Genomic DNA, 16,956 nt, shown 5'->3' with positions numbered 1-16,956 from the left:
TCTTGTTTAAAGTAGATATTACTATATTAATTTATACGAAACTATCGTAGCATACAACACGCGCTTTATTCATTATTTTATCGCAACTCCAGAATAAACACATTAATCTTGACTCGACTTCCATAAATTTTACACAAAATTCTAAACTGATATCTTATAGGCTCCATTTTTTTTCATATCATTTTACTTTTTGTTGATTTTAGTCTTTCTGAAATTTATACATTCATAATATGGAATTACATATTAGACAGCTTTATAAAAATCAGGCTATCAGTATTGCAATTTATCCTTATTTAATACCAGCGATTTTAATTTCCGAATATATAAATGTCTATGTATTTTTTATGTGAATGTCAAAGCATTGAAGGAAATAAGATTTTGAGAAAAACATTCAAAATTATTTTTTTTTTCCGTAGCAAAAAATAAGATCTTAGATTATTACTTACAATATCGATATTCATAATAAGGATCAAATTGCAATAAAAAGAACCTTTACATTATTTCAATATACTCGACGGACACACTCTCTATGCGAATGTTCAAAAATAAATATGAATATTTTTATAGTGCACATCGCATGCAAAAAACGTGTTCTTGATCTCTTAATTAAACTGCACATTATTTAAAAAAAACAAGCACTTTGCGTATTATATTTTTAAACTATCAACTAACAAGTTTTATATGAGAGTTTCAATCCTCCAATTAGTCTGTGCGAATCTCGCATAATGTATTACGAATGACGATCATAATTAAGACATCGTTAATTATTACATGACATTATACATGATTTATAAGTGTGATAAAATATCTTTTAATATAGATTATATATTTCTTTTTTAAGTTCAAGATGCTCTGTCGCGCATGTCAGAGGTAAAAGGAGGTTTGATTGTTATTCCTCTATTAGGAACACAATGATGTGCAGCACATTTTCATACAGAACAACTGACAAAGAAAAGAGAATAAACGTTCGAATATAAATGCTTATGACACTCTGACTTTTGTGATGTTCACAGAATGCGAATGTAAAATGCTCCTCACGATCTACGTTATCAGCAATGATGCGCCAGCTTTTTCTCCGCGTTTCTCACATAGAAATATTTATATCTGATATATTTATATCTGACAATCTCTCTCTTTTTTTTTTTAATCAGGTACATGAGAAAAATACAAGGCTAGAAATATATCAGGATGAAAAATCAGAGCGTATCAATGTAAGCACGAAATCTAGACTACAAATCTGTTACAGAATTTGTACGTATATCTTTTCCCTCGTCAATATAATATAATGTCGAAAGAAATATTTTTCTCGCATGAAAATTTATACTTTAATTCCTTTCAGCAATTAACTAACGCCTTTATCTGACTGTTCTTTCGAAGGCTACTCCAAAAATCGATCTCGTGCATAAAGCTATGATTGTTCAATAAGTGCATGTATATAAGAAAATTCTGTTGAATGCAATAAAATAGCGAAAAAGTTATGCCGAAGAAGTATACATCGGCTTCTTGTCTCACGAATATTTCGTCAAATATTCCACTTTATTTATTTTTTTCTTCATGTCAAGATGAACGAAACATCGCGCATGAATATTCCGAGTTATAATACAAGCATCTAAAATATTTTATGAAAATATCTAATGTTATTATCGCATATATTGCGTATATATACATTCACTATTTGTTATCGACATTTAGTATTTGCATTAACTTATAGACGACAAGAAGAGCCGGAAGATGAAAAAGAAAAGATCGTTATTGCGAAACGTATGATCGGTCGGCTCTATAATATCTTCGATACCATTTTCTCCATTGCTTTAAACGCTTGTACCTCCACAATATTAACGCTTGACGAAATCATGAAACGTTATCAACTTACATTAACGTTGAGATACTTTTATTATAAGAGTTTCATATACAAGGTATATATATATATATATATATATATATATATATATATATAAATTTCCTATAAGATAGGATATAGGAAATTTAATTCTGAACAAAAAATTTCCTATAAACATAGGTCAAAAAATGCTTCCATAAGAAGTTATCGCTTAAAAACCTCTGATGAAGGAAGTGCAAAAGGTGAAAAGAAAATGAAACTAAATAAATTTCTTAAAAAACGTCTTTATTCATTTTCTATTATGTGCTACTACTAAATTAGTTAAAAAAAAATTATTTTATTTTCATAAAAGAAAGAGTTTTATTTTCTTATTTTTATCGTTTTTTTTCAAGAAATTTATTTAATTTCATTTTCTTTTTATTTCATTTTTTTTCCTTTTGCTGTTCCTTCATCAGAGGTTTTTGAGCGATAATTTCTTAAGGAAGCATTTTTCGATCCATGTTTATAGGAAATTTTTTGTTCAGAATTAAATTTCCTATAAGATCTCAAAGTCTGGCTGGAACGTTCGGGGCCACCCTGTATATATATATATATATATATATATATATATATATATATGTAACATATATATAATATATAATAAACACATGAGTAAAAGGGAATTATATATATGTATATTCTAAAATAATCAGCTAATAATAATTCCTTTTTAAAAGAAATTGATTAATTCTCACGATGCGAATTGATTCATTATCTTCTACGTCACTGTCAGTATATTTTTCCGAAAACGTTTCATTGACTCAAGCGTGTCAGAAAATCTTTTTTTTCTGTCGGTCGATTTCTCAGCTAGCCTAGGCTGGGCTAGCAGCTAGAGTTTCGCAAGCAAGCAAGGCACAGGAGCACACTAAGGGCTCTCAACGTGCTAGGAGGCACTACTCAACAGTTCCATGCTCTTAATGCCTCGTCAACAGCAGCACCAACAAGTTAACACTGGAAACGAAAATGTCTAGAATGTGTGGCATGAACAATTAGTAGCCATGAGTATAAAGAGCATCGTAAAATTGAATTATATGTCAATCGATCGTGTGTGTACGTACGCGCACGCATACTAACACAGAGAGAAAGAACGTGTTTAAAACACGTTTCTTCAAGCCGATCTATAAGCGCGATAATAATAATTGGCACTGCATTTATACAGCATTTAATTGTAAAAATACAATGTTGCGGATACGTTACCGCAACACACTGTCCTTCCCATACAGCACAGAAGCTTGCATCAATATTGCTGCAATGTTACAATATTGCTCACTGCAGTGTAATATTGCAGATGTAGTGCAGACATTATTTTGTAATATTACTTTGGCAATGTTGCAGCAACGTTTTAACACAGCGAAAATATATAACATGTGTTTCTTTACTTGCCGCTACGCGACGACACCCAATTCAACTAACTCGTATTCGAATTCATCTGAGATGGATATAAGGATATAAGTCTACAAAGGATTAATGTAGTAATTATATTTCTTGTCTTGTGTCAGTTTAATTTCTGATAAACTGACTTGGTTTACTTAATATTCTGAATTCTAATGAGGGATCTAGATTATTAAACAAATAATTTGTTTAATATTAATATTAATAATTTGTGATAATCTTCATTGGGTTTCAGAATATTAAACAGATTTTTCTTAATTGAATAGGTAAATAGGAAATAATTCATTTGTTGCACGTATTAAAATATTCTGGTGTCTAATGTATGTAAAATAATTGTATGTATATTATTGAGATAAATATTTAAGAAACATCTAATAAAAAACACTAATATAGATGTTTTTTTAAAGACATTTTTTTCCTACCTTTTTTAAACATTTTTTTATATTTTCACATTTTTTTTATTAAATTTAAAACGGTGTTTGCATTTTTAGCAAAACGCGTTTAATATTACAAATACGTTGAATCGTAACATTACTATAATCTTACATTGCAATATTCCTGAAAGCGGACATTTTAACGTTGCTGTAATCCCACAACAATTATGCAGCAACATTTTGCAGTGAATTTGCAACGTTGCAATATTGCGGTAAAAGATTGCTGCAATGTGTTTGCAATCTTTGTGTGTTGTATGGGATACAGCATAGAAGTTTGCATCAACATTGTTGCAATGTTACAATATTGCTCACTGCAGTGTAATGTTGCAGAAGTAATGCAGAGATATTATTTTGGCAATGTTGCAGCAACGTTTTAATACAGCGAAAATATATAACATGTGTTTCTTTATTTGCCGCAGCGACACCCAATTTAACTAATTCGTATTCGAATTCATCTAAGATATAAGGATATAAGTCTACAAAGGATTAATGTACTAATTATATTTCTTGTTTTGGGTGAGCTTAATTTCTGATAAACTGACTTGGTTTACTTAATATTCTGAATTCTAATGAGGGATCTAGATTATTAAACAAATAATTTGTTTAATGATCTGAATCCTTCATTGGGTTTCAGAATATTAAACAGATTTTTCTTAATTGAATAGGTAAATAGGAAATAATTTATTGCACGTATTAAAATATTCTGGTGTCGAATGTATGTAAAATAATTGTATGTATATTATTGAGATAAATATTTAAGAAACATTTAATAAAAAACACTAATAGATGTTTTTTTAAAGACATTTTTTTCCTATCTTTTTTAAACCTATTTTTTATATTTTCAAATTTTTTTATTAAATTTAAAACGGTGTTTGCATTTTTAGCAAAACGCGTTTAATATTACAAATACGTTGCACCGTAACATTGCTATAACCTTACATTACAATATTCCTGAAAGCGAACATTTTAACATTGCTGCAATCCCACAACGCGGCAACATTTTGCAGTGAATTTGCAACGTTGCAATATTGCGGTGAAAGATTGCTGCAATGTGTATGCAATCTTTGTGTGCCGTATGGGTTGTAACAGCGCACTACATTATGCAACATTGCTGCAATATAATTCAAATCTTCTCTATGGATCGGTTGTTAAGAATCTAGAGAAGTTCAGGTACCGAGGAAAAAGCGTAAGATCATTTGTGCATCATTATTTTTTTGGCATTTTCCACACGTACATTATTATGTAATATACGCGGGAGATACGTGCGATATACTGATACAATTTTATTTTACTTCTATACAAAATGAACAAGGAATCAAAAGTTCGTTTCACGTTCGTTACATCTATGTCAAGAATATACAAACTATATTTCATCTAAATACACGTATCTCGTCATGTTCAAGTAAGTGACATTGTCGATTTGTAAAATCTGCATAAATCGTCAGATCATTTGTAGTGTGCATGCGTTAAATTTGATTTCTTAATTTTCAGTCTTAGAGTGTCTGTTGCTTTGGGTCTCCGTGTATGTGTTTGTATGGTGCGCATACGTATACAAATTGCGTATACAGCAGTGTGTGTTAAACATTGAGAATATACACTAACACGCATTAATCAATTTCTTATCAATGTATTGGATTTCTCCTCGAAATTGTACGTTTGTACTCACATTTACACAGTAATATATTTTGTGTTCTTTACATTATGCATGAATGAGATTCTTTCATCTCGCCATCTATGATGTATCTGTTAGGTACGTATATAGCGTTTGCAACATTCAGACGATATAGACTGACTAAGCTACTCTAATTTCAATGAAATGGGGTGGGACGGAAAGAAACAGTTAATGTTGCGTTACTACGTACGACAATTCCGAGTAGAATTTTGTCACGTGTGTTTAATAACTTGTGCCGATAGAGTCGTTCGAGTATGAACAAATCGTGAAATGAAATGAAATTGTAACGCTGTAAGCGAAAAAGAAACTTTACAGGCCCAATTGCATATTCGTTTGAACGAATACGTTTGAATAATTCGTTCCGTTTCTGAGAGCGCGAACTATAGTATAGTTAGAAGAAAGATTTTTGAATCTCGCTCGAATATATAAAATTAATATAAAAGTAAATTTATAGTTTATTTTTATATTTACAGTTATTTATTTAAAATTAAAGAAGAAAGAATATTGCAAAAGTAACGCTTCGATTAGAGCGATCTATATTTTTCTACTTTGGCCTCGTCTTCAGCATAATCGTAATTATTGCTTCATAATTTACTTGTATATAAATTATCATAAATGATATCATTGTATTTCGCGAAACTCGAAGACTGTCTAATTATAATTAATATTATTTTTAGATTAGATGTAAACACGAAACAACGATTGCACAGATTAAGACGTTTACATCAGGCTACTTTATACGTATCTTTTCGTATCTTTTCTTTGTATAATTTATTTCTTATTTCAATCACACATCCTAGATGCGCTGTGTAATCTCTGACTAAGTTTCCACCAAGAGTTCGAATCGGGTCAGAGTTGGGTCAGAATTGGGTCAGAATAGGGTTTATTGGTGTTTCCACCATAAAAAGGTCAGAATAGGGTTTATTGGTGTTTCACCCCAACTTGACTCTGACCCGACTTTGATCCAACTCTGACTCGACTTTGATCCAACTCTGACCCGAATCGAACTCTCGGTGGAAATTTAGTCTCTCATCGATGATACTATATCAGGATATCCCTTGCTAAACGCACTTCCTGTCTGCAGGTTGCGCCGCGTAACGATGCAATCGGGCCTCCCTCTTTGTCTTCGCATATATCCGCATCTCTCTCTTTCTGTCAAATTATATACAACAGCATGGCCATGCAAGGGTAGAGAGCAAAGCTACCATGCCTCGATAGAATTCACGAAAGAACGCTTGTAGAGTAGAAATGGAGGATAGATCTAGACGCTGCAGCGAAGCAGCAGCGTGGGAGGAATCAGCTGTCAACTGACAGCTTCAACCTCCATCTTACTTGAAAGCAAATCCCATCAAAATCATCATCCTTACTTCAGCACCTCACCAGGCCTGTCTTGACGATACGTCTACACAAGCTAAAAGAACGTCCATTTGTCAATGCTTTCCGATTGTGGGAGAAGGATCTACTTTTAATAGGATAGATCGTGCGTGATCAAAATCGCGGATATGCGCGTATAATAACATTTATAACATTGTGATTTTAACATTTCCAACGACACCTTATCCTCGTCTAGGATCTGAACGTGAAATTGTGCTGCAACACTTTCAATCGTCTATAACGCTACGTGGAAAATCGTGTGCAACAAATTTTTTTTTGTACTGATATAACGGAATGTGAGATGTCGGAAATAGCTACGTGCAATTGGATGGATATTAAGAATCTTGGGAAATTAAGTTTTTCGTTCTCTCTCGATAGTTCGACTCGTTCGTAATCGATACAATTACGTACGTGTTATTTAAATACGTGGAGATCTCGCATTTTATCCTTTATCTCGTACGAAAAACAACTTGGACAATTCGAAGCTGTTGACGTTCGAGAAATATGTACACGTCCCGGATATGTACATTATTTTGGTCATTTCGCGCGCCCGAGCAATAAAAGCATTTGAATCATGTGCACGGTGAACAGTGCGATGACGACATTGATACGGACGTCATTGATAAGCGTGCGTTGAGCGGACAGAGACCGAATATTTATGCTAATGATATGCTCGGTGACATGAAAAGAAATCTCCGAGCATTCTCGTCCCATTTCGCGTCGCAAAACAAAAGTGTCTTCTTGACTTAATTCCGCGTTAAGAAAAGGAGAAATTTCATTTCAAGATACATCAAGAGATGTTGAACGATCAATGAGTGTTCGCCGCATTGAAAAAACAGCGACGTTTTACAAGGTGTCTACTCAAATTTTATAAAAAAAATTTCCTGATCTTCAAATATTTTGATTTCAAGTAAAAAGGATTTTTTTAAATTGTTGGTACCACTTTCTAAAATAAACGTTTTTCTAATTGAATATTTACGCTTTTTGATTTTCACTCATATGAAGGAGAAGCATGGAGTTGCTTAAATTCCAAATGCGAGATTTGCAAATATACTGACAAGGAAAAGTATCCAACTGTCACTCACGGATTCTAATGAAACTTTGTACACTTGTAAAACTATGCAAAATAATAGACACGTATTTTTTTTTATCTGCGGAGAAGCGATTTTGAGGGCAGAAACAACTGCCCCATCTACTATATAATGTAACTTTCAAGCCTTCTAACTCGGAAAATACTTGACGTACAGTAACATTATTATACTGTTTTGGAAAGCTCTCGAGATAAGCTACAAGAATATGCAATAAAAAGTAGGTGGTTCCATTTAAAAAAATGGCCCACCCTGTATACAAGGGGTGGTTGTTTCTGCCCTTAAAATTGCTTCTCCACAGATAAAAAAAATACTTGTCTTTTATTTTGCATAGTTTTACAAGTGTACAAAGTTTCATTAGAATCCATGAGTGACAATTGGATACCTTTCCTTGTGAGAAAAGCTTTAAGATAAACATTGTGCACTTGTGTAACATTTCTATTTCTTTAAAAATCATTAAATATTACGATAACATAAATATTTACTGCATATTTAATATTTTATTAGGACAATGAAAATATATAAACAAAGATAGATATATATTTATAATATATTTGAAATACATATAATTCATACTTCAGCGGATTGCCGATTGTTTACAAAATATAAAAGCATCATCAAAGAGAATTTCTTGTAAAAAAATATCCCGAATCCCGATAAATTTTTACGAATTTGTCTGATTTCTCGAGGTACAAAAAAATCCCTGAGAATTCGATGAGATTTTCCATGTTTTTTTCCTAGTAAATTGAATATCAGCGAAAGCGAAATGTAAATTTGATGCATTGATACTTGAAACGTCAAAGCGAAGGCTCTTAGCGCGATTGAATTTGGCACATGCACTCGAGGCTTTGTCGCTGATTGGACTTCACAAAGTGAAAACGCTTTCCGCTCAACGCAATTTTTCGCGAAAATTCATGTGTTAACATGCCGCCGATAGATAGAGCATAATCGAAGGGTTCGAATCGTGATCCGTCAATTGGCGATCACCAATCGAGACTGAAATATAAACATTTCACGTGTACGTCATTTCTAATTCGCAACCCTTCGATTTCTTACGTCGTGGTTTCTGAAACTGTATGCAGTCGAAGCGCACGATGCGATGCCACCGGATTCGATTTGAGTCGCCGTTGCGTTGGAAAACACGAAAACACGTACCTACATGTATGCATATGAATATGCATACGCATATACATGCATACATGCGCATATGATCATCTTGTATGTGTATTACATAATACACATACAAACACAGTCGAGGTATATTCGCGAAGTCCATAAAGGAAAATGAACTGCGTTCAAAAGAACTGCTGGCAGAAGAAAGCTTAGCGCATTCTGCTCTCGAGGTTTATTCCTTGCCAGAAGGTTCTACGCATCGATAAACTGCAAAGTGTTAAAGAGGTCATATTTTACCGTCAATTTACGAAAACTGAGGCATCACTACAACGGCCGAGGGAAATCGTTTCAACGAATATCGTAAGTTACTGTTGCGCGCGCGCACGCTTACTACCGTAATAGATTTATTTAGCATTTAGTAACTGACTTTAACACCGAGCCTACCATGTTGTGGACGCCAGTAGCAGCAGGCTAGATAGAGCGCCAGAATAATGACCAAGACCTCGACGAAGACCAGGGCAGCGGCCACACCGATCACTATCGCCGCATTCTCCTCGATGGCGGTCATTATAGCCTGATAGCAACCCTACAAGATAGATAAGTAATCATCAGTTTACCTAACATATTCCATTTACGTAAATATATTTGTGTAACTTTATATACGAATTCTTTAGCTAATTTCAAGTGAATATCTTCTTAAGAAAAGTATCGATACTGAACATTTCATGTGTTAAGCTTATTCCCAAGGAATACACTAAAGTCAAGAAAAAGTCAAAATGACTTTATTTTGACTCGAAATAGTCATGTGACGAAAATTTGACCTCAGTAACATATACTGCTCGTGACGGAAAAATGACTTTGCGCTTGTTTTGCAAATTTAATATAGTAGTATAGTATGAAGTTTAGTATGCATAAAAGTTCTGAAAATGATTATTTACGTATATGGCTTTATGTCACTTCGATGTCATCAATGGATCATTTTTTATAATTTAATAGCCTTTTTATTATCATCTTACTTTTATACAGGGTTAGGAAAAAGTCTGGATACCCCTTAATATTTCGCATTAATATACCCCTTAATATACCCCTTAATATACCCTTTAAATACGCATTTTTAAAAAAAATGTTTCAAGAGTTATACGGTTTTATGTGGCGCATTACACAGTTACATTATTATGATCTTGAACAGCGTTGTCAAGGTTATATGAAGGTCAGCTTCAATTTTTTAAATAGAATCCCCTCGAGAACCTTCCAAAACAATATAATAAATTATTTTTCCATTTTCGAAAAACTTTTCGAATTATGAGGCTTGACATGAGGCTGATTTCTTAATTTTACATAAACTATAAAATATCTTGTAAAATATTCATTTTTCAATTATCTTATCTTAATACTTTTATGCACAAAATAATGAGAGGAATCAATTGGTGTAAAGAAAACATATAGTTGTTTTTAAGAAAAAATATGGAATTGTTAATTGCAAATTACATATTTTTTCTTAGAAACAAATGTATGTTTTCTTTGCACCAATTGATTCCTCTCATTATTTTGTGCATAAAAGTATTAAGGTAATTGAAAAATGAATATTTTACAAGATATTTTACGTTTATGTAAAATTAAGGAATGATTTCAACCCTCATAACTCGAAAAGTATTCTTCATGGAAAAATAATTTATTATAGTGTTTTGGAAAGCTCTCGAGGTAAGCTACAAGAATATGCAATGAAAAATAGGGGGTTCCATTTAAAAAATTGAAGCTGATCTTCACATAACCTTGACAACGCGAGGTCATAATAATGTTGCTGTGTAATATGCTACATAAAACCCTATAACTTTTGTATAAAACATTTTTTTTTTAAATGTATGCGTATTTTTCGAAATATTAAGGGAATATATCCAGACTTTTTCCTAATCCTGTATACATTTATACAATGAGTTTCTACATTTGCCGCTACGCGGCGTACCAAACTTAACTAAATTTGTATTCAATTTTTCATCATTAATGTATACAGGGTGACCCATTTTAACTTAGGCAGCCAAATAACTCGAAAAATAAGCACACTACGAAAAAATGGTTAGAATCAAAATTTCGTCATTTCGAGGGGGACGTACAATGACGTTAAAATCAGCCCCCCCACCCCTCCCCCTGGGCGGTGAGGGGGGGCAAGTTTGAAATCTTAAATGGGAACTCCTATTTTTTATTGCATATTCCTGTAGCTTATCTCGAGAGCTTTCCAAAACACTATAATTAAGTACCTTTTTATTAAGTACTTTTTGAGTTATAAGGCTTGAAATAATTTCTTAATTTTACATAAACCATAAAATATCTAGTAAACCATTCATTTTTCGATTATCTTACCTTCATACTTCTATGTACAAAATAATGAGAGGAATCAATTGGTGTAAAGAAAACACATAGTTGTTTCTAAGAAAAAATATGTAATTTGCAATTAACAATTCCATATTTTTTCTTAAAAACAACTGTATGTTTTCTTTACACCAATTGATTCCTCTCATTATTTTGTACATAAAAGTATCAAGATAAGATAATCGAAAAATGAATGGTTTACTAGATATTTTATGGTTTATGTAAAATTAAGAAATTATTTCAAGCCTTATAACTCAAAAAATACTTAATAAAAAGGTACTTAATTATAGCGTTTTGGAAAGCTCTCGAGATAAGCTACAGGAATATGCAATAAAAAATAGGGGTTCCCATTTAAGATTTCAAACTTGCCCCCCCTCACCGCCCAGGGGGAGGGGTGGGGGGGCTGATTTTAACGTCATTGTACGTCCCCCTCGAAATGACGAAATTTTGATTCTAACCATTTTTTCGTAGTGTGCTTATTTTTCGAGTTATTTGGCTGCCTAAGTTAAAATGGGTCACCCTGTATAGAGGATATAGATAAAGTGCTGCTAAACATTAGATAAGATCTATAGTATATTTTTTTCCTTTTGAGCAATAGTGCCAGAAAGAGGACGATGCTCACATGCACACAATCAGAGAACTACGTAGCAGCTCTCTGCTTGTGTGCGTATGGGTAATGTTCTCTTCCTGTTCCTGGCATCACTATTTATCAGTTTAATTTCTAATAAACCAAATTTAAAATAATTTATTTAATAATCTGGATTCCTTGTTGGAATTCAAAATATTAAACAGATTATTTGAAATTAAGTGGATGAGAAATAATTCATTTATAGCGTATATTAATAATCGTCAACAAATCGTCAAATTTTGTAACCAAAAATCGTCATTTTGATTTCTTCTATTGTGATGTAATTATGACGTCAAAATAACGTCATTTTGACTACAATGTGTTCTTTGGGTATTTATCAGTTTAATTTCTAATAAACCAAATTTAAAATAATTTATTTAATAATCTGGATTCCTTGTTGGAATTCAAAATAGAAACAGATTATTTGAAATTAGGTGGATATAAATGAGAAATAATCCATTTATAGCGTATATTAATAATCGTCAACAAATCGTCAAATTTTGTAACCAAAAATCGTCAATTATGACGTCAAAATAACGTCATTTTGACTACAATGTGTTCTTTGGGTTGTTTACAAATAAATTTTAAGTATAAATTTGACTTGACTTTGACCTGAAATTTTAGTCCGAAAAAGTTATGTTAACGGAATGTTTAATATATATCAAACTAAAATATCAAATCTTTTTTATTGCGGATTTTGGAAAATGTCAATTTGAAAATAATCTATTGTACATGAGGCTTATATAAATGTTCATCACGCATAGCACGAACGTATTTGTTCAATTGGTACGTATATCTTTATGGATGCGTCGTACGAGAATTAGAAACACGCAATGCCAATGCCGAGTCACGCTCAGAAAATTGTCAAGGAGAAAGTATGCTATAGACAAATGCATGTCCGTATCATGAACACTGTCTTCAGGAAACAATTACGTTAAACGTATTGAATGATTCTACTCTCAGTTTTGAATACACCGAATAATAAAGGAAAGGTCAGTAAAGTAATAATAATAATAAATATAATAATAATAATAATAATAATAATAATAATAATAATAATAATAATAATAATAATAATAATAATAATAAGTAATAATAAACTCAATTTACCGTTAGATAGTACGAATTGGAAGCGGTAGGACTAATTGGACACGAGGAATCCTTCAGAACGTTAGATCCTTCACTCATTTTTATACAGCAGGCTTCGGGAATCAATTTTCCGATTGCAGTCAGATTCGTATTTTCGCTGAAGTCCCGATAACTTTCCACGCCGCAACAATGAAGCTGAAAATATTTCCATTAATATGAAATAATGCTTATCTATCATGTGTCGTTGATCATTATACAAACGAAGTATATTATTTTTTGTTTACTGTAATAAAAAAAAAACGCAGAGAAAGTATATTATATATTCATAAATTAAATAATTGAACAAGTGAATAATTAGATAAATTATTATTGCTCCTTATATCACTTAAGCTAGCTAATTAACGGCACGAAAGCCCTATTAATGTAATAAAACTAACGGATAAATAATATTCTTCTAAATATCGATTTTTGATGAATTTTAAAATATTATAAAATGACACTTTCTACGCATTTTTTCCATAATTTGTAGACAAATTTAAGATAAGTTTGTAATTTTACTGCAAGTGATAGGATGGTGAACGCGATGGCTCACTAATATGAGTAATATTGCCGACTTTCACTTATACCGAAACACGGTACAATTAGCGAAGCACTTTAGACAATTAATCGCGCTTATACATGTAAGATAAATGAAATCCGGAAGAATCGATGTACCAATTAATTCAACTCGTCGCTCAAAGTTAATTGATTATCAATGATAATTAACTTAAGCACTCATTAAATAATAATTGGTAGCTTTACCTGGCTCATAATACCGTCCCACGCGACCGTCACTGTTTCAGCTTTATCAGCGGTGGTCGCATAATATTTGATGGTCGACTTCAAGAAGCTCTGCATACCTTTCTCGGCCTACATTTAAATTTCATATTAAAGCGAGCCTTAATGTCTATGTATCTGTGATCGTCATTCATTCAATCCGCACTGGTCTATCGTAATTGCTCGATAATTAATCGAACTTGTGATTTCACCAGGTGGAAGCGCATTTGTGCAAGAAAACGGGAAAATTAGATTGATACGCACATCTCCTTTAAGTCCAAAAGCTAGTCCAACCACCACACACTCCAGGACTAAAACCAGCAAGATTAGAATGCCGTACTGTAATCATACCACATTAAAAAATTAAAAATCCGAAACGTAAAATGAAATCGATTCACGAAATTTGCTTCTCTCGAAAAAGCATCGTTAGACAAATACATTTTTTTACATACATTTTTATGTAAACTTACTCTCTTCTATTTTAGCTATCATATCACGAATGAGAGAAAAGGGCGAGTATCTTGCATTATTAAATTACGAGGTGTGAACAAAACGTTCGTGTACTGAGCTCATCAAAAATCTAATTTTAATTATTCCAGAACGCGATCACTCTCAAAGTACTCTTCCAAAATACTCTTTTTCCATTATTAAAAACAGTATTGCATATCCTGCAAAGTTAGGTCTTTCAGGAGTCTCATTTCATGCTCTCCACATCCCCAAAATGTACTCCTCAAATATATATATATATATATATATATATATATATACGGGGTGTCCCATTTTAATCCACCTAGTCGAATATCTCGAAAACCAAGCCCGAGAGAGAAAAATGTTTCAGACATGATATAAAGAAAACATACAGTTGTTTTCTTTACACCAATTGATTCCTCTCATTATTTTGTACATAAAAATATTAAGGTAAGATAATCGAAAAATATATACTAGAATATTTTACTAGATACATGTTATGGTTTATGTAAAATTAAGAAATTATTTCAAGTCTCATAACTCGAAAAGTGTTCGATGAAGAAATACTTTATTATAGTGTTTTGGAAAGCTCTCGAGATGAGCTATAAGAATATACAAAAATATATAGGGTGTTCCTTTTAAAAAAATTGAAGTAACCTTCGCATAACCTTCAAATGATTCTTCAAGGTCAAACCAATGGTACCTTCTTATAGCACCCTTGAAATCATACAACTTTTGTCTGAAACATTTTTCTCTCTCGGGCTTGGATTTCAAGATATTCGACTGGATGGATTAAAATGGGACACCCTGTATATACAGGGTGAGGAAAAAGTATAGAAACCTTTAAATTTTTCGAAAACTATGCATTTTGAAACAAATGTTTCAGACAGAAGTTGTAGGATTTCAAGTAACGCATTATGTAGCAATATCAGTATGACCTTGAATAGCACCGTCAAGGTCACATAAAAATCAATTGGAATTTTTTAAATAAAAGTCCCTATTTTTTATTACACATTCTTGTAGCTTGTTTCAAGAGCTTTCCAAAATAGTATAATAAAGTATTTCTTCATTGAATACTTTTCGAGTTATAAGGCTTGAAATAATTTCTTAATTTTACATAAACCATAAAATATTTAATAAAATATTCATTTTTTTATTATCTTATCTTCATACTTTTATGCATAAGATAATGTGAAGAATCAATTGGTGTAAAGAAAAAACATAGTTTTGAAGAAAAAATATTTTATTGTTTACGGTTTATGTAATATTAAGAAATTATTTCAAGCCTTATAACTTAAAAAGTACTAACTGAATGAATACTTTATTATAGTGTTTTGGAAAGCTCTTGAAACAAGCTACAAGAATATATAATAAAAAGTAGGGAGCTCCATTTAAAAAATTCAAAGTGATTTTTATGTGATCTTGACGGTGCTGTTTAAGGTTATACTGATATTGCTACGTAATGCGTTACTTGAAACCTTACAACTTGTCTGAAACATTTGTTTCTAAAATACATAGTTTTCAAAAAATTTAGGGGTTTCCATACTTTTTCCTCACCCTGCATAAAAAAAAAGGAAGAGTATAGACTTGATTTTTGAAGGATTCTTGCGCACTTTTTTGCTGTGAGGCGAACCAACATGTTTCCATTCTTCTCTCAGCCTTTTTATTTCCGGATCATACTCGTAAATCCATGATTCATCTCCAGTTATCATCCTTTGCAAGAAATTCTAATCCTCTTCATTCTCCATCCAATCTTGGCAACAAGCAATACATTGTTGTTTTTACTCCTGAGTCAAAACTTTCGGAACGATTTTTGCGCAGCTTCCACATGTTTAAATCTTCTTTTAAAATTATTTGAACATTACTAATTCCTTTACTAATTCCCAGCTCAGCAGCAATCATTCTAGTAGCAATGCGACAGTCTGACATCACCAAATCGTGAACACGTTGAATGTTTTCGTCAACACGTGACGTTGAAGGGCAACCCTCTCGCGTGTCATCGATGGTCTCCTTTCCTTAAACCGGTCCAGCCATATACAGTTCTACGCTTCAGATTCCGCTTACACAGTTTCTAATATTTGAAGAATTTTTGGCCCGCTTTTATCGAGTTTCACAAGAAATTTGATGTTGGCTCTTTGCTCGATTAAAACATCTCGGTCCATTTCGACCGCGCAAAAAAGCTGCCTTCACAAAAAAATGCGCCCTCGATAGTGAGCTAAATTGCATTACTCGTAAAACTTCCTAGATGCCAAACCACCATAGAAGCGAGAAAAAAATTCTCAGTGCACAAACTTTTTGTTCATACCTCATACATATGCCATTTTCAATAAGCTGTGATCTTTGACTGAAACTTAAGAGTTTCGATCATAATAATATTTTATCAAAATATTGATATGTAATACTCTAGAATTTTCTTGTCGATATCGCGCATTTATTATAAGATATACAGGGTGGGGCATTTATCTTGAGACAAGATAATATCTCGATTGGAGTCGATTATTTTGAAAAAAGTTTTAGACAAAAGTTGTATGGTTTCAAGGGGGACATAAGATGGTGTTATTAGTTTGATCTTGAAGAGCCACCTGAAGGACACGCGAAGGTCAGCTCCAACTTTTTAAATGGGACACCCTATATGC

General features: G+C 32.4%; 1 protein-coding gene across 4 annotated transcripts in view; it reads right to left on the bottom strand.

The window, feature by feature from the left end:
* The window catches only part of LOC105249883 (tetraspanin-1), a 52,510-nt gene that overhangs the window by 6,584 nt on the left and 28,970 nt on the right, over positions 1-16,956 (bottom strand). The window contains exons 5-9 of one of the 4 annotated variants that reach the window (XM_011255652.3): positions 14,117-14,191; positions 13,838-13,945; positions 13,058-13,231; positions 9,397-9,538; positions 2,518-2,830 (exon numbers count right to left, since the gene is read on the bottom strand). In XM_011255652.3, coding sequence (XP_011253954.1) covers positions 2,805-2,830; positions 9,397-9,538; positions 13,058-13,231; positions 13,838-13,945; positions 14,117-14,191 — 525 coding nt within the window. In that variant the 3' untranslated portion in view covers positions 2,518-2,804. Of the gene's footprint in view, positions 1-2,517; positions 2,831-4,776; positions 6,789-8,417; positions 9,220-9,396; positions 9,539-13,057; positions 13,232-13,837; positions 13,946-14,116; positions 14,192-16,956 lie in introns of those variants that run through there. The other 3 variants (XM_011255651.3, XM_011255650.3, XM_020027117.2) reach the window with 3 other exon arrangements.

The sequence above is a fragment of the Camponotus floridanus genome, unplaced genomic scaffold (assembly GCF_003227725.1).
Source record: "Camponotus floridanus strain SB8 unplaced genomic scaffold, Cflo_v7.5 scaffold123, whole genome shotgun sequence".
Taxonomy (NCBI): Eukaryota; Metazoa; Arthropoda; class Insecta; order Hymenoptera; family Formicidae; genus Camponotus; species Camponotus floridanus.
Note: the sequence above shows the minus strand (reverse complement) of the source record. Positions and strands in the feature narration are given on the sequence as shown.